The sequence below is a fragment of the Staurois parvus genome, unplaced genomic scaffold (genome assembly GCF_062004578.1).
Source record: "Staurois parvus isolate SC_StPar_1 unplaced genomic scaffold, SC_StPar_1.0 ptg000619l, whole genome shotgun sequence".
Lineage (NCBI taxonomy): Eukaryota > Metazoa > Chordata > Amphibia > Anura > Ranidae > Staurois > Staurois parvus.
Genome location: NW_028318415.1, coordinates 1,939,377 through 1,962,040, shown reverse-complemented (window position 1 = coordinate 1,962,040; position 22,664 = coordinate 1,939,377). Strand labels below are relative to the sequence as shown.

The following is a 22,664-nucleotide window of genomic DNA, read 5'->3' as shown; positions in this document are numbered from 1 at the left end:
AGGAAAGAAGAACATACTGGTGAGCTCAGCGACATAAAAAGGCATGGATGTCCACAGAAGACAACAGTGGTTGATGATCGCAGGATCCTCTCTATGGTAAAGAAAAACCCATTCACAACATCCAGACAAGTGAAGGACACTCTCCAGGAGGTGGGCGTATCATTGTCAAAGTCTACAATCAAGAGAAGACTTCACCAGAGCAAATACAGAGGGTTCACCACAAGGTGCAAACCATTCATAAGTCTGAAGAATAGAAAAGCCAGATTAGACTTTGCCAAAAACCATCTAAAAAAGCCAGACCAGTTCTGGAAAAGCATTCTTTGGATGGATGAAACTAAGATTAATCTGTACCAGAATGACGGGAAGAAAAAAGTGTGGAGCAGGCTTGGAACAGTTCATGATCCAAAGCACACAGCGTCATCTGTAAAACATGGTGGAGGCAGTGTGGGGCATGCATGGCTTCCAGTGGCACTGGGTCATTGGTGTTTATTAATGATGTGACAGAAGACAGAAGCAGCCGGATAAATTCTGCAGTGTTTAGAGATATACTGTCAGCCCAGATTCAGCCAAATGCAGCAAAGTCGATTGGATGGAGCTTCACAGTACACATGGACAATGATGCAACACACACACACTGTATATATATTACTACATTTACTGTATTTTTGCTCCTATCCTGCACTGAAAGAAGACCTCATTATGGCAGCAGAACTGCCTTCTCTTAGTAGCCCTATTCAAACTATGATGCGCAACACCAGACGTGGTTGATATGCGTGTTTTTGCATCGACTGTCATGCTACACACATAGGGCATGTGACAAACATGGCAAAGTAGCTCCTGCACCTTTTTGAGCTTGAAGTGTTTTTAAACCACGTTTGTCATGCGTCTTTTCTTAAAAAAAAACACATCTGCTTGTAGCATTTGCGGGTGTCATCAACAATAAATGACATCACAAATGAGACAAGTTTTCTGTGCCTTTATTAAATACAAGCAAAACTGCACACCGCTATAGTGAATGTAGCCTAAAGCTGGGCACAGACAGTTCGAATTCTTTAATTGGCTGAGCTGGATGAAAATTACTAGCCAAACAGTGACCGCTTCCTTTCAGGTCCAGTCCCTGTTCATCAGCTCCATTGTATTTCAGTAGGCATAGGTGTTGTGGCTGCGTAAATAAATTGAAAAGTTCTCTGTCCGTGCTATTTAGAGCAGATGGGGGGAATGGAGTGATTTTCACCTTCTCCTTCAGACTGAACAGCCAAAATTTGAGCCTTCTATGCCCAGCATCTCACTGTAGATTCTCCATTTCATGACTTGTGCTGTAGAGAGCTGCTCCTTCCCTAATCTGAAAAGTCTGCGTGCTTTTTCTTCCAGTAACGATAAAACGTAAGATCTATGAGTAGTTAACGCTCTGCCTTATCCTTCCTTTAACCAGTAATGAAACAAGGGGAATGCTTTTTTTCTTTTAAGAATTAAAGAGGAAAGGATGTCTTTTCTTTTTAAGCCAAAAGGATTTTGTTCCTGTAATTGTGGCACGTTATGTGGTACTGCAGGAACATATTTATTTGACTTGTTTTTAGAATGGTGAACTACATACTACAAAAAAAGTCTAGCCAGTTATTTCTAAAAAACCAAAGCTAGCAAAGTCAAATGGTGAACGTACACCAATTTTACAGATAGGAAAAAAAAAAAAAAGATGGAATGTTACAAAAAAAAATAAAAAAAAATAAAAAACAAAACAAAAACAGCTTCTTATAAAGAGGACTACCAAAAATGTATGTACCTCAGGAAGAAAAACAAAAACAAAACAGAAAACAAAAACACAGAAAGTTGATGATACCAACATCTTTACGATTAAAAAGGTGAAGTTCACCTTTGGAACATGTCAGATGTTCCACCGATATTTAGGGTGGAATATATATAACACATTCCACCTCCTGCCTCCTCTCACCCCAACCCCCCCTTACTGTGATATCAGCTGCATCATTCATTCACAGTTTCCTGTGAATAAATGCCTACAGGTACCGTCATCCATTGCAGCTTATGGCCTGTAGCTGATGAGCGCTCTCATAGTTCATGGATTCTTCTTGCCATTCAGTAACTGCTTACCCATACAAGGTACAGGCAGACAGCTTACTGAATTGTCTACAGGATCAGGCATTGCAAAGCCTTACAGACCGCAGAGTAAAAAAAAAAAATGCACATTTTTACCTGCAAAAAATATATTTTATGGGTTACGCAGGCTTAATTTATTTAGTTTTATGTAAAGATTCCTAATAAAAGTTGGTAAAGAAAAATGTGTGTTGCTTCACGATGAAGTAAAGAAAAGTCTAAATTCAATCCTGAAAACCATAGAGATGTTGCTGCACAGAATTGCTGGCACAAAGGTCACTATTTACGAAGTGAGGCATAAGAATCTAGTCACTACTTACAGCTAATTCTGCAAGTTATCTTCAGGAAATATTTAAAACAAATCTCTTGATAAATCTCCCACAGTATGCCATGTGGAATCCCAGTCAAAACATTTTCATACTCTTAGGTAGATTAGAGAATGGTTAGAACCTCTGTCACATCTCTGTTGTTGTCTATGTCCCCATCTGAAGTACTCGCTCTCAGTCTCTGTACAGATGGCCACTCCTAAAGTCATTATTGGAGATGGTGTCCCCATGAGGAGGCTTCTCCTTACTTGCTGATGCAGCAACAACTGGCTAAGAAAGAAACTCACCTTACTTCAGGGACATTGCATCTCACTTCTTGCTGTGTATCCAGGAAAAGACATAATGGAAATCTCACCAATGGGGACAGGGAATAAAAAACATGACAGAGGTTTTACCCTTCCCTGCTTAAGATAGAATACTGTCAGTATAGGATTTCTGTAGGCAATGCACAGCAAAATCTAGGTTATATCAACTTTGATAAACATGTGGGTGCATTACTTATACCCTCATCAAAAAAAGTTTTTTTTTGGTACTCAAACATCAAATCCTTTTCTCTATGTTCCTTGAAGGACACAGCTGAGATATTTATCACTGTTGGGTTAAGGTGCCACCTTCAGGAGTAGGACACTAGGCACAAAACAAAAGAAACAGCCTAGTGGAAGACCGTGACTGCGGCCAAACCCCCCAAATGGTAGAAGACAGGTCAGTCACAAAGCAAGTAAGAACCGGACACAGATATAACAACCAGAATGGCAACTGCTGTGTCCCTCAGTGAACATTGTGTTTTCTTTTCCATTCATTGAAGGACACTGGAGATCTTGACGTCTGACCATTGGAATGTTCCAAAGCAGTATCCACAAAGGGGTGTGGGGACTCTCCAAGTACATGCCGCCTGTAAAAACACACAGGCTTCAAAAACAGAGGTGGATCACCTTAAATTGTTACTAAACCCACAACAGTAAAAGCAGCCTGTGTATGAGGTACAGCATGCTTGTTATACTCACTGTGGAACCAAAGGGGTTAATCCTCTGCATTGTGTAAGAAGGCTGTCTGATCCTGTCTTCTCTGATCCTCCCCTTCTACTGTTCTCAATCCATCTGCTGATATTACAGAGCTCTAGGAGGCACTGTGCACATGCTCAGTTTAGTGTATATTGCTAAGTTGTTGTTTTTTTCATTTGGGAGGGTACATTTGATCAGCACAGGGCCAATTAGCACTGTCCAGACAAAGGGTCAGGGGTTATGCAGTCTCATAAGGCAGTCAGAGGAGAATGAAAACTACAAGACTAACCAGTGCTCAGCTGGACACTGATAGAAGTCACAAGACTGCTCTAACTGCTGACAAAAAAATGTATTTAGCAGTTTAAATTTACTACAATAATTTTATTTCCATGTTGTGTGTACTGTGGGAGACCAGATAGAGTGATTGCAGGGTCCTGGGTTTAGTAACACTTTAATATAAATATCCTGACTGAGAATCATGCAAGAGCCAGGTGCAGCAGGATAAAAGGCCCAATGTCCTGAAAAAAACCCAAACCTTTAGGCAAGCCAAAAAGTAGTCAGAAAAACCAAACAAAGGCAACCACCGAGATAACCTTCACAGCACGAAAAACATTTAGAAAAAGCAAGAAAGGACTTCCATGTCAGGCACTGCAACTTGACAAAAAGATGGGGAATCATGTCCAAATTGTGGTACAAGCTAAAAACGAAGTTAGAAAGAATAAAGGCTCTAAGCCTCCGCACCACTGCATTCCTGTGTAGGGCTAGAAGGGGTTCTACACAGGACAAGGCCACCAGCTTAGAATATATTAAAAGAAAAAAAAAAAAACACTTCCCAACTGAGGCACATGAGATCATACAGAGGAAAGAAAAAGGACACCGTACAGCTCTCAAAGAAGGGAAGACCAGTAGGCTCCTAGAATAGAGCCAACGTACTGCTTAGAATAATCTCTTCATGGCTCTCAGGACCAAAAAGCTGAACCAGACCTGAGAGTTAAAGTAAAATTCCAGCCTGAACCTAACTATTCTTAAAAATGTACCCCCCCCCCCCTTCTCTGACTAACCTGTGTAACAAAGATGTCTGGTTCAGTCACATGACCCAATGTGTCAGCCAGTGGTGGCTGCAGGGGAGAGGACAGAGTGCTTGACCATGGCTGGAAAGCCTGGAGCCATGATGTCACCCATAGGTCTCCATGTCCTGCTGTTGTCAGCACTCCCTCCTCTCCTCTGCAGCTGCCATTGGCTGACACAGGATAGCTGGATCATTTGACCAGACAGGAGCAGGCCAAAAATAGGCAAGTATATACAGGGATGTTGAATTCCTATCGCCCGACGTCCGAGACATGTAGTTCCGGGGTGCAGGGCAGGTAGTTTTTATTTTTTACATTAAGCCCTGCTGCGGGCAAGCAGCAGGGTTCCCCTGTCAGGTTGAAGCATTCGGGCGGCAGTGCTGCCGCCGATTGCTTCCAGAGAGTGCCAGCCTCTTCGCCCCCCCCCCCCCCACACCCACTGTCTCCCAAGCTCTGCGGCCCATTACAAGCTCACCGTCAGCGGCTAGAGGGGAGGGAGGAGAGCAGACACTTCCACTCCCCTCCCCTTCTTCTCCTGACCCGGAAGTGACGTTATGATGTCACTTCCGGGTCCCTGCTGAGAGATTCCGGGAAAGATTGTAAAAAATTAAAGTTAAACCCAAGCACATAACATCCCCCCCCAAAAAAAAAAATTGAGCCCACCCACCCCCCACATATACGAACATACAAACGTAAAAGCACACGCTGGGGCGCCTGCGCATGAAAAAGTCAATTGTGCTACACGTTACATATCGCCACGCACGCCAGAGTGAGAGCAATAATTCCAGCACCAGACCTCCTCCATAACACTATACTAATTACCTAGAAGGGGCTTTAAATGTGTCACCTACAGAAAATATAGGGTACTGAAGTTCGTCACCATTTCACGAGTGGATGCAAATTTAAGATTTGACAAGCTGGATATCTATTTACTTGCTGCAGCCTCATCTTTTAAATTTTACAAAAAAATAATGTAATTTATTGCTATTTTTGTGCCCTAAAATTAACTAACTTGTATATTTTACTGAAATTTTGTGGTAATATCATGCAACATAAAAAATTGGAACTACCACTATTTTATTTTCTAGGGTCTCCGATTTCAGAAAATATATGTTTGGGGGTTTTGTGTGATCTTCAGGCCTAAAATGATTTTCTCTAAATCTTGTGCAAAAAATGCAAAAATGGCTTTGGCAGCGAAAAGGATAAAGGATAAGCCCGACACTCCCCTTTCCTGACAAGCACCCAATCAGTGCTCATTACACTGCAAGGTCTCCCTGCTAGTTCCGGGTGTGGTGTTGGAGACAGGCAGGGTGGGGAGGAGGAGATAAACAGCGCCATGTTAAAAATATTAAACGTTTAAGTCGCCATAAAACCACTTTTGTTATTAAAACATTCCTAATCTCCTCCAATTTAAATACGGTTTTGGTTAAAAAAAGAAAAAAAAAAATTTTATCTGGACAAGTAGATTGGGACACCGATTTAGTCCCTTGGACAAGTAGTTTTTTCAAAAATTTCCACAACCCTGATATACATACTTTTTACATAAGTTAGTCAGCATAGGTAGGAGGAGAGATTTAAGACCATATAGGTTTATGCTGAAATTCTACTATAAGGTCAGGTTTTTCCCATGGAGTATTATCAGAGGTTCCTTTGCTCACCAAGCAATATAGGTCATCCTTTCCTCACCAAGCAATATAGGTCATCCAAAGCAATAGCAGATCCAGAGGAAGCAGATTTCTATCTTTCAACAGCATGGGAATCACAAGTCAAAACAAGCCTCATCTTCAAAGACCTGGGCTCTAACAACCAAGCCTGTAAGGCAAAGAAAGGCATTAATCGGTTCTTGGGACTCCGAACAGGTAATTCAGGAAGAACCATAGAGTCTCAGTCAGGAGCCTGATCAAGCCAGAACACCAAATCCACCTGGGCCAAACAGCAGCTAGACTACCTCTAGAAGCCCTACATAACTGTACCCTGTGGAGCAGATAAGTGAGGGGTACAGGAGAAAGAAGGACATAGAACAAGCTGTGGCAATCCTTCTGAGCTACCGGAATATTCACATAACTACTAAAAATGCCTGTATGTAGAGATAACCTGTTGGGTGAGATGCTAAACCTGAAGGGCAGAATGTCCAAATATCTGGTATTTCCCACCTAGAAACAGGTTTGAGAACACCAGCATGTATAGGGTCCAATCCCTGGATTCTAGGTGCTGCCAAGCTGATGCAATCTTCCAACCATCAACAATGCCTAGGACATAGATGGTAACTAAGGCTGAACATGCTAAGTTACAGGATTTACCTCCAGACAACTGAGGTAGGCCACCACTGTGGCATGGCCAAACCAAAAACTGGGCGGATAACCAGCCAGTTGAAACATCCAGCTGTGTAGAGACAACCAAAGCACCCAAAGCTTTGTGATAATTATTGGAAGAGGCGATTCCACCACCATTAAAGTTCCCTACACTGGGGGTGACCAGAACCCCTCTCCAACCTGATCATGAGGATTTTCTGAGATCGGAAAAAGGCCATCTCGTACTCCATGACAGGATTTCAGAGTCATCCGGCCAGGAACAACATGGTCCTTGGGGCCCAATGAAGCAATTAATTAAAGAGTGGGCTGATTTAGCCCCAGGAATGACAGAAGTATCCTGTGTAGACTATAGTGGAAGCTGGGCATATAGGACTGACATGAATGGTGTCCACCATCTGCTATAGAACAGGACTAAAAGCGTACAAAAATTTGCAAACAGAAAGATGAAAACTTTCTTGGGGAGAAAAGACCTCTATTCAAGGTAAGACACAAAGATTCCAATCAAAGAGTCAGCTCCTGCAGGGTCTGAAATGGTTAATTTTCCCAGATGGAGGTTGCCCAGATAACCCAAAGATGGGGATGCCCTAAATCCAATCCGTAATAGTACAGGAGTGAGCACCTGGCGAACCCAAGGATGCAGAAGAAAAACCATACAGTAGGGTCACCACTGAACCTGCAACAACAAACAGAGATATTTAAAGGCAAAGTCATAGGCTTATTCTGCTGGTGTAAGCATGTACTTTTACCCTCAGTGGCTCCAAAAGCTCCAGCAACTGGGAATAGTCTTGCACTGCTAACAGGTCTTTTCTGAAGGCCTGGACCCAGACAGCGAAAATCTGACAGGCAAATATCACTGCCAAGGCAGGTTGCACGATGGAACCTGTCCAGAGAAACATGGTCATCAAGGGCACACCCCATCACTTGAATGCGGGGTCTTCCCCACTGAAAAGGGCTATAGCAGGTATAGGCCCTTGCCGGATCCACAGTTGTGGCAGCCAACATTTAAGACAGGCCACCTCAATGGGCACAATCCGCTACTTATCAAGAGGAAAACTAGCAAGGTTCTTCAACTCTCTGAAGGGAGGGTGAAAGGAAAACATGGAAGTACTGGAAGATTTTTTTTTAAATGGCATCAGGGATCCTAAATTTGAGGATAGTGCTGGTAAAACCTGCAAGGCTGAGCTGTCAGTCTGAACAAGGACAGAACCTTATCAATGCTGGATAAATTATGGGGGGTATAAATACAACCTCTGCAATCAGGATTAGTAAAGCAGGGTGTTAAGTGGCATGAAAGTCTGCACAAGTGTGGGAAAATCCTCCTGGAGTGAAGCTGAGGAAAGGGCCACAGCCAAAGCAGCCCAGGGAACTCTGAAGATATAGATAATCAGGCAGAAGACATCATTAAAAACAGGTTTAAGGTGACCATGGGGAGGGCACCATTGTTGCTATACAGATTCTAAAATGCCACCATGACCAGGAAGAAAAAGGTTCCCAACAAACTTGCTGCTAGCCATTATCTTCTTGCCACCATGCTGCCCCTGAGTGTTGCACAGCAAAGGCAGTAATCACCCAGCTAACTAGCAGTTTAGCTTGCTGCACAATGACACCTGTAGGTAGTGCAGACAACAGAGTCTCTCCTCACATCAATTTCTCTTCCAGAAATGTGCAGAATGTGGGTGAAAATGGTGCCCTAGAAGGGCAAAGCCTTAGGGAACATGGCTGTCGCAGCATTTGGGTCCAGCAGGCAACAAGGGTGTGATTACTCAACATATTCTAAGAAGAGAGGGGTATACCTTTCCCATGACAGGCCACCTTTCTGTCAGAAGGGGAGCGCGGACTACCCAGGGCTGATTGGTCATATGTGGCCCCTGTGAAGAACACTCACAGGCTGCCTGTGAATTCAGTATAAGGCTGTCACAGCTGACCCTGCATGTAGCATGTGCTTGATGGCTGAGCTGAAGGGACTACAAAGATGTGTATTATTCTGCCTATCTGCCAGGCTTAAGACACATTTTTATTAAAAATCCCTGCAAAAAAAAAAAAACAGAAAACTAAGATTTCCAACAAAAACCTTAAAGTCTGTACTCAACATTAAGCCAAAACCTGAGCTCCCTCTAGCAGCTGGGGGGTTTGACCAGCATCAGAGGCCGGCTCTAAGCTGTTTTTTTGTTTTGTGCCTAGAGTCCCGTTCAAGGAGGTGGCGGTATAACTCAATCGTTAGATCAAGATCTCAGCAGTGTCCTACAATGAACGAGAGAGAAATTAATACGTTCCTGAAATTAGTTTTAAAGTCACACCATTTAACTCTATATTGCATCCTGCAGCAAATGATCCTAATGATATTTTGAATTGACTATACCTTCGCTGGAGTCACAATTCATGTGTATACATGAATCCTAACTCACTCACTCGAAGCACTAATAGAATTAATGACCTTTACAACAAAAATATGACATGACTATGTGGACATTGAACACAGATAAAGTAACCAGGGACAATACAAATTAAATAGAAAAAACATTTCCTATGTAGAAACTTAGGAGCAAAAAAAATAAATAAAAAAATAATTAAAAAAAATAATCAGGAAGTCTTTTTAGTTAACATTTGAGTAACAGCACTTACTAAACAACTATAAATAGAAATACAGCTGGAGATACTAACCTGCTCCCATATAATTTCAGCAATCTGATCTATTAAGGTTCCGAGATCCCGAAATTCTCCGGAGTACTTCACATAAGCCCAGGTGCAAAAGGACAGTAGTGCTAGTCCCATAATCAGGTTACAAATGTTTGCTATAGAGTTTAGGCCAATGAAACCAGTTACTCCTGAGATAATGTACATGGCAAACATGACAGCAAACAAAGTGGCAGGGGTGCGTGCAGCATAGAAGATGTTTTTGCCATCATTGTGTTTCATGAAGTTTGCATAGGATTCTTCTAACTCAGCCTCCAGCTGTTCCTGGTACCGATGACAAAACTCCTCTCCGCCCATCTTCTTTACTGAGCGGAACTGTTTTACACACACATCCTTTGCATCTAAATGCTTCCTCTCTAGGTCTGCAGGAGCGATGTATGGCTTGTCTCCACCACAAACCTATTGGAAAACAAAATACACCATTACCTTCTTGAACACAGAGTGGGATCTTTTGCTATTGGTTAAGAAAAACTGGGTTTTTGGCTTACCTGTAAAATCCTTTTGTTTGGAGTACATCAAAGGACACAGGGTATCTTCATCTCCATTACAATAGGGTAATGCTGCTAACTTTAGATAATTGGACATTGAAGGGTAAAAAAACAAAAAATCCCATCCTAGGCATAGCCCCTCCCTGTAAGGCAAGGCTTAAGCTTTTGTAGCAAACCACAAAAACAGAGGGGTGGAATCCCGTGTCCTGTGATGTATCCCAGGACACAGGGTGTCTTTATTTCCATTACAAAAGGGATTTCCAAAAGCACTGAATATGAGGAGAGGTCAACTCAGGAACAGGCCTCAGCAAACCAACTAAAACCCACTGACCACAGGTAGTGTTCTCAGCAGTTTGAACATCCACTTTGTAAAACTTAAAAGAAGTATGAACAGATGGCCAGGTAGCAGCTTTGCAAACCTTAGCTACCGAAGTCTGATAATGAATAGTTCAGGAGACACCGACCCTCCTGGTAGAATGAAAAATTACCAAAGTTAGTGGTCTTTTTCCTTTTAGACTCTAAGGATAAAGATATAATTCAATGGATCCATCGAGAGATGGTATATTTGGAAGCTGCATGACACAGCTTTCAAAAAGCAAAGAGGGAATAAGACTGATGAACTAAAGCAGTCAGCTACAAGTAACACCTAAAAGCACAAATCATATCCAAGGTGTCAAGTGCCTTTTCCCCTAAAAGAACAAATCATATCCAAGGTGTCAAGTGCCTTTTCCCCTGGCATCTGAGGTTTAGGACAAAAAAGATGGCAACACTGGTTGAGATAGAACAAAGAAACCACCTTGGTAAAAATGACAGCTGTAGAACCACCAAGTAATGGCAACCAGAAAAATAACCTGTGTCGGTTCATATGGAGATTTCTGCAATATAGAAAAAAAATAAACTGTAGTCCTACGGAGTCTTGACTGGTAGAACTATGTGTGACGCCTTGCACAAACCACCAAGGAATGTGAAGCAATCTCTCTCTGAAAATGGACAACCAAGGTGGAAATTTGACCCCTGATTGTACTTAAAGTGGTAGAAGGCAGAAGGTTTTTCACCTTAATGCATTCTGTGCATTAAGCTAAAAACCTTCCCACTCAGCCCCCCCCCCCCCCATACTTTCCTGAGCCCCATCTCGATCTCCAGGGACGTGCATGAGAGCCGCAGCTCTCTCCTCATTGGCTCAAGACCGTATATACACCCTTACAGGGAGGCTCTGAGACTGCACTGTAGAGTAGCAGGGCAAGACAAAAATTGCCTTTAATTACAGGTTATTGATGGGCAATGACCTCTCCTCTGGTGACCAGGAATTTGTCCAGAACTCCACCCCAGCTCAGCAGGCTAGAGTTTGCCATCAGGACCCTCCAGGACATTTCCAACATCCGTGAACAGATCCAACAGTCCAGAGACAGTCTCATGTTGGGGAGTAACGGCACTGGGGAATCTAATGACTGTGTCCTCCTATTCCATGATGCCACAACATTCGGTTGGAGGGACCTGAAATAAAACTGGGAAAAGGACTACCATCTTTCTCAGAAACCTAATGCAAAGGTGAATTGAGGGATTTGTTCGCGTTTAGGAAAAGTCCACCTGAGTCCTTAGAGAAAGACATTTGTCTGGAGGGAAGCGCACTCTACTCTTCCTGAACAGTATGCAGGGAAAGCCCAAATATTCCAACCTTTGGAGAGGTTTGGATGGGTTCTGAATTTACAGAAATCAGCCTTATTCTCAACCCACAATGTGCACCACGTGAGACACATTTGTCTCCAGAAGCAAAGCAGATTGTTCCCGCAGATTGTAAGCAGTCCATGTACCCTAAATAACAGGGATACCAGAGGGAACACAAGAGCTGAGTCAGGACCTTGATGACCTGGAAGCACTGGACAAGCTGAAAGACAGGGCCACAAACTGACAGTGCTAGCCCTACTGCAAACTGCATAAACCTTTGGTGAAATGGGAAGCGTGGAACATGCAGGTAGCATCTTTGAAATCCACTGCTGCCAGGAAAGAGGCCACCACTGATCAAACTAAATCCTCCCAGAACATCTACACCCATTGAAACTTGTTGAGTCTCTTGAGGTCCAAGATGGGATAAACACTGTAATTCAGTTTGGGAACCATGAAGACATTCCAGTAGAAACTAAAAAACCTTTTGCCCTCTGGAACCAGAATGATCAAACAGAAGATGATCGAGAGCTTACAAAAAAGCAAGCCTTTTTGTCGATTCAAAGAAAAATTTGAAAGCAAGAAGAGCGGCGTGGGAAGGCACTGAAATTCCAGGTCATAGCTGCCATCCAATATGTCATGGACCCTTTCATTTGCAATCTCCCTTTGGCCTGCAAGTGATCCCCCCCCCCCCCCCAAACTCAAGCGAGTTGGTACACCACTTCATCGTGAAGAGTAAATGTTCCCCGACTTAGAGGGCTTTGGAGTCCATGACTTCTTGCAGAATTAGAACTGGGGTTTTGGCTTAGAGCCTGAGACTTGAGAGAAGCAAAAAGAATGCTTCTTGGATGTAAAAGGACCAATTGGTTTTTGAACTGTGGCTTTGCCTCCTTTTCATGAGATAACAGAGTTCTCTTTCCCACAGTTACCTTCTGGATGGTCCAAGGCAGAGCCAAAACAAAGGTTCTCTTGTAAAGGTAAACAATCCATTTGCTTCTTGCATGGTATTTTCGCTTACCAATACTTCAGCCATAAAATCCTGCGCATGTGTTCGGAAATTAACATTAGCCATAATTGCCGGCATGTTAAGCTGCCCCCATTCCAGCGCAAACAAGGTTTTAAATAAGGCCTCTAGACGTGTGTCCCTTGCATCTTTAAATGCCGGGACCTCATCCACTGGACATGTGAGGTCTTAATGAGATAAACTGCCACATATACAGAAGGCATTCTCCATTTCTTAGTGAACTCACTCTCCATAGGGTTTTGCTGAGCAAACATTTTTGCCAGAACACCTTGTCAGGGTGAGCCCAGTCAACGTACAAAACATCCTTTAAATGAGGATGTATTGGAAAGGATTGAGGATGTTGTGGTGAATGTCATGTTCCAAATCCTTTAACTTTTGGATTATAGGTCTTGGGAAGTGGTAACTTCAAATTAGTCCGGACAACTTCCGCAAGAAAACTCACAAAGGCCTTTAGGGTTTAAGATAAACCCGTGACCCTAGCTGGGAGAAGCAGCCTAAGTCAGTCTAGAGGGCAATATGCCAATAAGCACCAGTGCGTTGGATACCGCAGGAGATTTCCTACTAAATCTGCCAGGGTGCCCTCCTGGCAGTTGTGTGGTCTCCTAATACTTGCTGCGACCTGTAGTCCCACAAAGAAGGAAATTCTCTGCTGCGACCTGTAGTCTCACAATTGGTCTGCAGAGACCTGTAGTCCTACAAGGTAACTGCTACTGCTGCAACCTGTAGTCCCACTTATGAGCTGTCTTGCTGTGACCTGCAGTCCCACAAGGGTGCATACTGCTGTTCATATGTGGGATTTCAAGATGGCCACCGCTCAACCTGCAGCATAGTCAACCAAGATAAAAACTCACAGCTGGGACTACCCTGAGGCACTCACTAGCCCATGCCACAGGGTCCCCTAGGGGGTCCAGTATCCACCCATTATAGTGGCCAATGCCACAAGGGCCTTCAGGGACTTTTGGGGCTCCCTGCTTTGCAGAACGGCTACATTACAAGACATCCCCGCATGTCCATAATGAGGTCCAGGTAACATGCCTCTGGGAGTAGAAAAGCCACAGGAAAATGGATCCGCAAATAGCTAGTCTCCTAGTGCCTGATGGAATAACTGAAAAGCTAGCTACTTTTTGTGCAGAGACTGCACACACACTACCTAACATACTAGCAAAAAAAAAACTGAAGCTTTACCCAATGGGGAGAGGCTATGCTTAGGAAAGGATTTTCTGTCTTTTTTGCCAGGGTTCAATTACCTCAAGGTGGCAGCAAAACCCTGTCGTAATGGAGATGGCGATACCCTGGGATGTACAATAGAGAAAAATGGCTTTAAAACTACAATATCAATTGTATTAATCTGCAGAAAAAGGTTGTGTTATAAGAATAACCTTGTCAAACTGCAAACAACTAGGATGCAGTATGGTTATATAGACAATCACACAAAGTAGTATTAATCCGAGTGCTATGCCAATGTCTGGCAATCTGGTGTAAAGTGCTTCTCTTGGACAGGAAAGTGCTGCTGTTACCTATCACCAAGCTATATTAGCTCCTTATTGGTGTCACACTTGCATGGCCTAAGTAAAGGTGAACCCAATACAGCCCAGCAGAAGTTAAGCATGCAGTGTTTAATTATGAAGAAACTGACGTATCAGGTTGTCTTTGGGACACGTTTATAAGGTCATCTGTGTCAAAACTAATTTTCTCACCATACAGGTCAATGAGAAGGAACATGCAGCTTATGACATCAAAAGCAGAGTGGAGGCACCTGTGCGGGAACTCACATATGTCTCAGGTTGGCCTAAAATGTAAACTGAATGCATCTGAAAGCACTTTGCAGTTGGAATCTGCACAAATATTAACAATACATATAGAATTGGTAAATGCTTTCTAAATATAATAAAAAAGCCAACTCAGAAGTATTTGCTACACTAAACTTCTAGTTTTCAGTATACATTCTACTGACTATCACAAAGTTGGCAAAATATAATATAAAAAAGTGTAAAGTCCATCCAAAACCTGGCCATGTTAGGACAGAAATATGGAAGCTACCATTGCAACCCCATTTCAAAAAGTACAAGCTTTGTGTCTGTCATCCTGATATTTTACTACTGAATGATTTGCTGACTTAAAACAAGCATGCAGCCAATGAATTCAGTATTTCAAACTTACATATTTGCTCCAGGTCAGTGACCCGCTATGAAGTTAAAGTAGAACTGAACGCAAAAATTTTATATTTGCTATTTTATAGAAAATTCCAGATAACTGTGCTTACCACTCTGAAATGAATTAATCCTGAAAAATAGCAGTGCACTTCCAGGTTTACAAGTGTACCTATGCAATCCTTGCCTATTGCCTCGGAGCTTTATACATGCAGTGTGGGATCTAAGGTACTGCTGCCTCTGACTATTGTGCTACTATTGGCTGCCTCCATGCAAGAAACACAGTGTAGAACAAGGCATGGTTATTCCAGTAATAGGCAACAATCAGCTAAAAGGAATCTACAGGTAATAGTGGTAACTAGTCGTTTATCCTCTTGCCTGCTGTTTTTGGACTCAGCTTCCATAAATCAGTTTGAACACATCTTCCAGAGTTCAGTATTGGGATGACGACTCCCAAAGCATATTCCTTTACAAACCTGTCAGCAATGCCATAGCAAGGCAGCTCTCATATTTATATCCTGGCAGACTCCCTTTTTGTCCTCTAAAAAATATATACTTATTAAAAAAAAAAAAAAACACAAAAAAAAAATGTTTTTGGCTCTGAAGATACCCTTGAGCACATAAAACATGGAGGTTTAAAGCAACAAGACTAGCTGCCCCAGCTTCTATGGACTCTTGAGTCCACCAGTGCGAGTGGTGGCACCCTTTCACAGTAAAGAGGACTAACCCTTTGGATCTGAAGGACTTGTGGGAACAGTTATTACAAAATTGGGATATAGGCTTTTGCTTGGAGCCCAAAGCTTTTTGCTTATTGCATCTTCAATTGCAAAGCTGTCATCATCGCCTTCAACTTTAAGGGTGAGATTGTGCTTTTACCCAGTCACTTTCAGGATGAAGTCATCCAAACAAGTCGCCACTTACAAAGGGCAGCCTGACAATTTACTTCTTGTAGAGAAGATCCTTCTGGCATTGAGAGAAATGGGGCCCACTCTGCAAAAGTTGTCTTATGGAGTATTTCGAGGAATCCATGGAGAACTCTTCTCTTGGAAAATCTTCCACAAACTGCCAGATGACAGGATTCCCTGGGTCCAATCCAACCCAGGTGGATCACTATCCTAAACCTGTAAAGCACCCTGCCAGTGACGTAACCTGATACAGAGTACCCTGGAGATCGTTGCCCGCAGGATCCAGCGCCTACCAGGCAGCATTACAGGCCTTCCCATTCTTGCATGCGAGGTCAGGGTACAATCCTTTTTGGCGATCTGCTTTGTACGTGACAGAAAGTAGCCCTACTTTACACCAGCAGGGGTTTTCAGAATAGTTTATAAAATAAATAACTAAGCCCACAAAGATGATCTTCAAAGACACATCTGTAGGTACATCCGTCACCTAAGGACACAAGCTAAAAACTGAGGCTTGGCTGAGTTGGAAGGGGTTATATCTGGAGAAGGATTCCTGCCTTTTTTGGCCAGTGTCTAATCACCTGAGGGTGGCGGCATAACCCAAGTAGTCATGAATATAAAGTGACCTGTGTCCTTGTGATGAACGATTAAGAAATTGAGGTTGCGGGTTAAGTATATGTGGTTTGTACTGTAAAAGTCGTTTAATGTCACCAGCACAGTTGAGACCCAGACTGCTGCTGTCACACAGATGGCTGACACTTCTCCTGCACAGTGCTCTTATCGATGCTGCCCAGGGATCATAGGATTTGTTGTTAAAGCACTGTGAAAGAGGAGTGTCGGATCGATGGAGACCCAGAACACTGCACTCTGTGTGAGACCAGCAGTCCACCTCTCCAGTGTGCTGTCAACACAGAGCAGTTTTTACAGTACAAAGTATACTACAGCCTGCACAAAATGATCTGTGTACTTACCCATTTTCAATTCTGGTCCAATCAGGTGATCCCACAGGGAGCGTTCACTAATGGCTTTGAATTCCAGGAGCCGTGACATGACCTATAGGCTACCAAGGTCCAGCCGTTGTCAGCACTCCCTCCTCTCCCCTACAGCAACAGCTCACTGACAAAGGGGAGCCAAAGCTGTGGGATCACGTTACCGTACCAGAGCAGATTAAAAATAATCAAGTACACAATAGATAGGAAGGAAATTTTTTTTTTTAAAGAATATGTTACCCCAACATTTCATAGTTTTGATGTGCGTCAGTTGTGCCATATATTTGTGTGAAAAAGTAACCTGTTCTGTGTTAAATACCTTGTGATCCTGCCAGTCCCTCTGCTTTCCTATTTCAAACTGACCATGCTAGACATAGAAGCACATCCTTTCCAGAGTGGTCAATATATACACACGCATACACACTATTGCCAGAGGTATTGGGACACCTGCCTTTACATACACATGAACTTTAGTGGCATCCCAGTCTTCGTATGTAGGGTTCAATATTGAGTTGACCCACCCTTTGCAGCTATAACAGCTTAAACTCTTCTGGGAAGGCTGTCCACAAGGATTAGGAATGTTTGACCATTCTTCCAGAAGCGCATTTGTGAGGTCAGCCACTGATGTCAGACGAGGCCTGGCTCGCAGTCTCCGCTTTAACTCATCCTACAGGTTTTCTATTGGGTTGAGGTCCGGAGTCTGTGTAGGCCAGTCACGTTCCTCCACCCCAAACTTGCTCATCCATGTCTTTATGGACCTTGCTTTGTGCAGTGGTGTGTAATAATGTTGGAACAAGAAGGGGCCATCCCCAAACTGTTCCTACAAAGTTGGGAAATTTACTGTAGGAATGGTGTTATTTGGATGGTGAACTGTATTGGATTACCACAAGACATCGTTTGGTGTTGAGGCCAAATAATTCAATTTTAGTCTCATCTGACCATAACACCTTTTTTCCTTGTGACCTCAGAATGTTCAAGGGGTGTTTTTTCCAAAGTTCAGTATTGATTGCATGTGGCCTTTCTTGAGGAGTGGCTTTTTTCTTGCAACCCTCACATACAAGCCACATTTGTGGAGAATATGTGATATTGTTGTCACATGCACACAATGACCACTCTTTGTCATGAATCCCTGCAACTGCTTCAGAGTTGCTGTAGGCCTTTTGGTAGCCTCTCTGACCAGTTTCCTTCTAGCTCCTTCATCCAGTTTGGAGCAACATCCTGATCCAGGGAGGGTCTGTGTTGTACCAAATACCTTCCACTTATTAATAATAGACTTCACTGTGCTTCTAAGCATTGACAAAGCCTTTGACTTTTTTTTGTATCCATCTCCTGATTTGTGCCTGTTCACAAATTTATCCAGGAGATCTCTTGACAGTGCCTTGCCACCCATAGTTGATTGTTTGCTTCAGTTGCTCTACCAGAGACTGAAATGCTCCAGGGAAGCACTTTTCATGTTGAGATAATCAAAATGACCACAGCTGATCACAGTTAAAAGTCAAAGGCTTTGTGTGCCACTGAGAAAGTAATTAGCTACACTTGATTAAGTTTACAAGTCATTTTTAGGAGGGGTTGATCCTTTTTCCAACACCGTGATTCTGTTTTTTATTTTTTTTCTTCTGACATGTCTGTGTTCTTTCACTTTGATGTTATAAGTTGCAGTGAGTGAATACAGCTGGATAAAAAAAAAAAAACCTGTGTGTCTATTTCAGGCTGCAACGCAACAAAATGTGATTTTAAAGGGGGGTAATTCTTTTCTAGAACCACTGTAATTTAAAGATATAGTTAGGCTTTTCTTCCACCTAATTTAAAAATAAAATAAATAAATAAATAATGTTCTTGTTATGCAGCCTGACTGACCTTAGAGCAGTTCACACCTACTCCCAAATGTAAAATTAGGTAATGCAAGCTGAAGAAATGATGGGAAAAGCATAAACAAGAGCACTTTTTGGGATATACTGCAGACCTTTACAAGATAATATCTGGCATTGCCACTATACAGTGCCTTAAAAAAGTATTCATAGCCATTAAATTTTTCCACATTTTGTCATTTTACAACCAAAAACGTAAATGTATTTTATTGGGATTTGATGTGATAGACCAACACAAAGTGGCACATAATTATGAAGTGGAAAGAAAATGATACATTTTTAAAAATTGTTTTACAAATAAACTTTTTCAAGGCACTGTATGTACATTACAGTGGTTTTTGCTGCAGTTTAGGTAGATGTATTCTTGCGTGGCTATTCAAAGGAGCACAATTAGTTGACATATTAGCCTTAAAGCAGTATTAAACCCAAAGGCAAACATTATATTGCAGCTTACTTATTCATTTAGATGTGATGGCTGCATTCGTTTCCTTGCGGTCTTCTATTTTCATCTGGTAATCCTGGTAGCAAATATGCAGTTTTTCACTGCACAAACTTTCCAGCAAAATGTATCAGTTTACATGGATGAGACAAACCACTTAACACTGGCAGGGGTGATTAAAATGATGAGCTTCTATGTACTCATATAAAACCTTTATCCCAAAAGGAAACACTGGTTTGCTGTAACTGATTAAGTGTGAGCTGGATTTTGGCTTCAATTTGTTAGTGGTTCTAAATCTGCTGATACATTTAACACTCCCTCCCCCCCAGCTGAAAATGCTGCCGTCTGCTGTACTTCCAATGCTCAGTCCTCCAAAGCTGTGTCCCACTAACACCGGAGGTGTGTTACTGGCCAGGTCACCAGGTGAAAAACACAGGGAAAAAAACAGACAAAAACTGATGCAGCCACCACATCTAATGATTGCTAGGTGGCAATATAATATATTTCTGGTTTTGGGTTTATTACCACTTTAATGGCATTTGGTAGCATGATTACCATTAGTGCCCTTGTGAAGCCATAGTGACATTTTGGACTTCTGTCCATGTGTCTTTGACAACATTGTCAATTTTAACTGTGTATTGAGTTTGCCATTTTTGCAGCTTGATTTTTGAATTAAATAAATTTTATTCATTTATATTTTTTTAATGTAAAGGATACGTTTTACCTTTTCTAACATGTTACACACCATATTTAGGGTGTAACATGTAACTGATGCAGCACCCCCTATCCCCCGTTGACAGCGGGCCAGGGATCCTCCCCCTACATCCGCTGTCCCAATTAAAAAAAAAAAAAAAAAGACTGCGTCATTCAGTCATTCACAGAGTTCTGTGAATGGGAGAACTACAAACTAACGTTCGTCATTGCAGCTTACGGCTTGTAGTGCTCAATTAACTACCAACACGCTATTGAGTGCTCTAGGTAGTTCAAAGATGCTTCCTATCATTAAGTAGCTGCCTGCCCATACGAGATACAGGCAGATAGCTACACTGACAATCTACAGGACTAGAGATTGCACCCTGCAATCTGTTGATCGGTGTGGCAATGCTTTACAGGATCATAGCCAATAAAAAAAAAAAATTAATAAATGCACGTTTTGTGCCTTTAAAAAGGGGTACTTTTATTTATTTATTTTTTTACAAAGGTGAACTTATCCTTTAAGCCACTCGAGTCACTAATAGCGCCGAGTTTGACCTGGTGTTAAATATTTTTGAGTTGCAGTTAACCCTCCAGTGTCCTTATTTAATGGTTAAAAATTCCCTTTCAGCTATTTCATCTTTACAAATGATAGCAGGGGTACTGCAAGCCAATACGAGCAAAGTCCGTTTCTAGAGAACAAAAATCTCACCTGCTCCATGTATTTGCTATATGTATCTTTGGCTCCAGCAACAGCAGCCAAGTTATTTGCTTCTGCAGTTGCCTGTAGAATAAGGAATACAGTTAACAAATATGAAACTGCAATCTCCAAAAAAAACAAAAAAAAGTTGAAATATACCTGAAGCATTGACTTGGGATGAGGGAGCTCTTCACCTTGATAGATTTTAATGTATGCCTGGAAGGGAGATAAAGATAAACCACTATAAGAACTGAAGATGTCAAATGATCTTATTACTTATTTAACCTCTTATTGCCTGAAGGTAAATCACATTTTAACTCCTGAAAGCAGTTTTGCAACTTTGGCATGTTAGTAAAACTACGTATGACAACTATTTACCATCTCCAGGTAACTATAGCTTGTTCTTTTTTTCAGGGCTAACAAAAAAAAAAAAAAAAAAGTAGTATGTCCCTCAACTACGCAAAACCCTAGTTTTTGTAGCAAACCATAAACCACAAAGGCAGAGGGATGAGGTCCCTGTGTTCTATGATTTACTCCAAGAAAAGAATTTTATACGTAAACCAAAAAAGTACCAGTTACATTTACCAGTAACTGTCTCTGGGAAATCTTCCATGACGGGACACCCAAGAGATGACTAGCTCCACTTGACAGGAAACAATCAAAAATTTACAGAGTTTAAATTCCCTGCCCTTTCCTCCACTCCTCAGTTTATGCAAGAGAATTCTCGCACCCTGGTGCACGAAAGGTATTTTGCCTCAAATTAATCAACACCAGACACAGGCAGGAAGTAGGCCTGCCGTCCTGGAAGATTTCCCAGACAAAACTGTTACCGGAAAGTGTAACTGTTACTTTTCTCTAGTCATCTTCCAGACTGGCACACCTGAGAAGAGAAGTAAGGAACTCAGGCCTACCTTAGGGTAGGACCACTGCCTGTAATACTTTCCTGCCGAACGCCAGGTCCTGCGGTGACAACAGGTCTACCCTGTAGTGTCTCACGAAGGTGCCCTGGCTTGTCCATGTGGCTGCTTGGCAGATCTGTTCAATCGATGCTCCGGCCCTCTCCACCCAAGTGGTTGCCAGCGATCTAGTAGAGTGAGCCCTCAGGTGTAAAGGAACTGAAACCCCTGACTTCAAATAACCCAAGGAGATGGCTTGTCTGATCCATCTAGCTGTTGTCAGATTAGATGCTTGCTGTCCCTTACTTGGGCCGATAAGCAAAATCAAAGGGTGACTCGACTTCCTGAAGTCACTTACTCTATCCAAATATGTCAACAAACACCATCTGACATCTAAAAAATGAAACCCTTTTTCCCTCCCATTCTTAGGGTTTTGACAAAAGGACGGTAAGAATCTTGTGTCCTATGAAAACGTGATGCCACCCTGGGCAAATAAAGAGGATCCTGTCTAAGCACTACCCTGTCCTCTAATACCAACAGAAAGGGTTCCTTGATCAACAGGCTCTGAAGGTCACCTAACCTCCTGGCCATTGTGATGGCTAACAGGAAGGCCAACTTAAAAGAGAACATTCTAACCGAAACCAGTGCCACTGGCTCAAACGGTGGCTGGGTTAAAGCCTCTAAAACCAAGGTTAGATCCCAAGCCAGAAAACTATGTAACTTAATGGGGGTCACTCTCTTCCTGGCCCCCAGAAACCTCTTAACTAGGGGCTCCGACACACGTCTATGGTCCATATAGACAGATAAGGCCGCCACTTGCACCTTTAGGGTGTTCACAGCTATACCTTTATGCACCCCTGCCTGGAGAAAATCTAAGATCACAGGAAGAGCAACCCCCTTCTCCTGACACCAGCTAGAAAAATACACCCCACACCTTGGCGTATATCTTTCTAGTCACCTGTTTCTTACTGTGGAGAAGAGTGTATCACCTTCTCAGAACACACCCTTCTCCTAAGGATTTCCCTTTCAAGAGCCAAGCTGGTAACCAAAAAAATTTCCGTATTGGGGTGCCGAGTTGCCCCTGCAAGAGAAAATCCTTCCTGACTGGGAGATGCTGTGGGGGAGCCACAGACTACCTCTTCAAAGTGGAGAACCACTGGATTGGTGTAAGGCCAAGGTGGTGCCTATATTTAAAAAGAGGTCAAAATTTTTACCAAGTAATTATAGGCCTGTTAGTTTAATATCTATAGTTGGGAAGATACTGGAGAGTTTAAAAGACCACATAGATGAGTTCTTGCTGGAAAAAATATTTGAAGCAACAGACAGCATGGATTCATGAAAGAC

At 42.4% G+C, this 22,664-nt stretch overlaps 1 protein-coding gene across 3 annotated transcripts in view; it reads right to left on the bottom strand.

Annotated features, from left to right (window-relative positions):
- ATL2 (atlastin GTPase 2) overlaps positions 1-22,664 on the bottom strand; it is a 153,404-nt gene that overhangs the window by 11,945 nt on the left and 118,795 nt on the right. For all 3 annotated transcript variants that reach the window (XM_089693271.1, XM_089693270.1, XM_089693269.1), the window contains exons 10-12: positions 20,584-20,640; positions 20,437-20,508; positions 9,477-9,908 (exon numbers count right to left, since the gene is read on the bottom strand). In XM_089693271.1, coding sequence (XP_089549397.1) covers positions 9,477-9,908; positions 20,437-20,508; positions 20,584-20,640 — 561 coding nt within the window. The remainder of the gene's footprint in view (positions 1-9,476; positions 9,909-20,436; positions 20,509-20,583; positions 20,641-22,664) is intronic.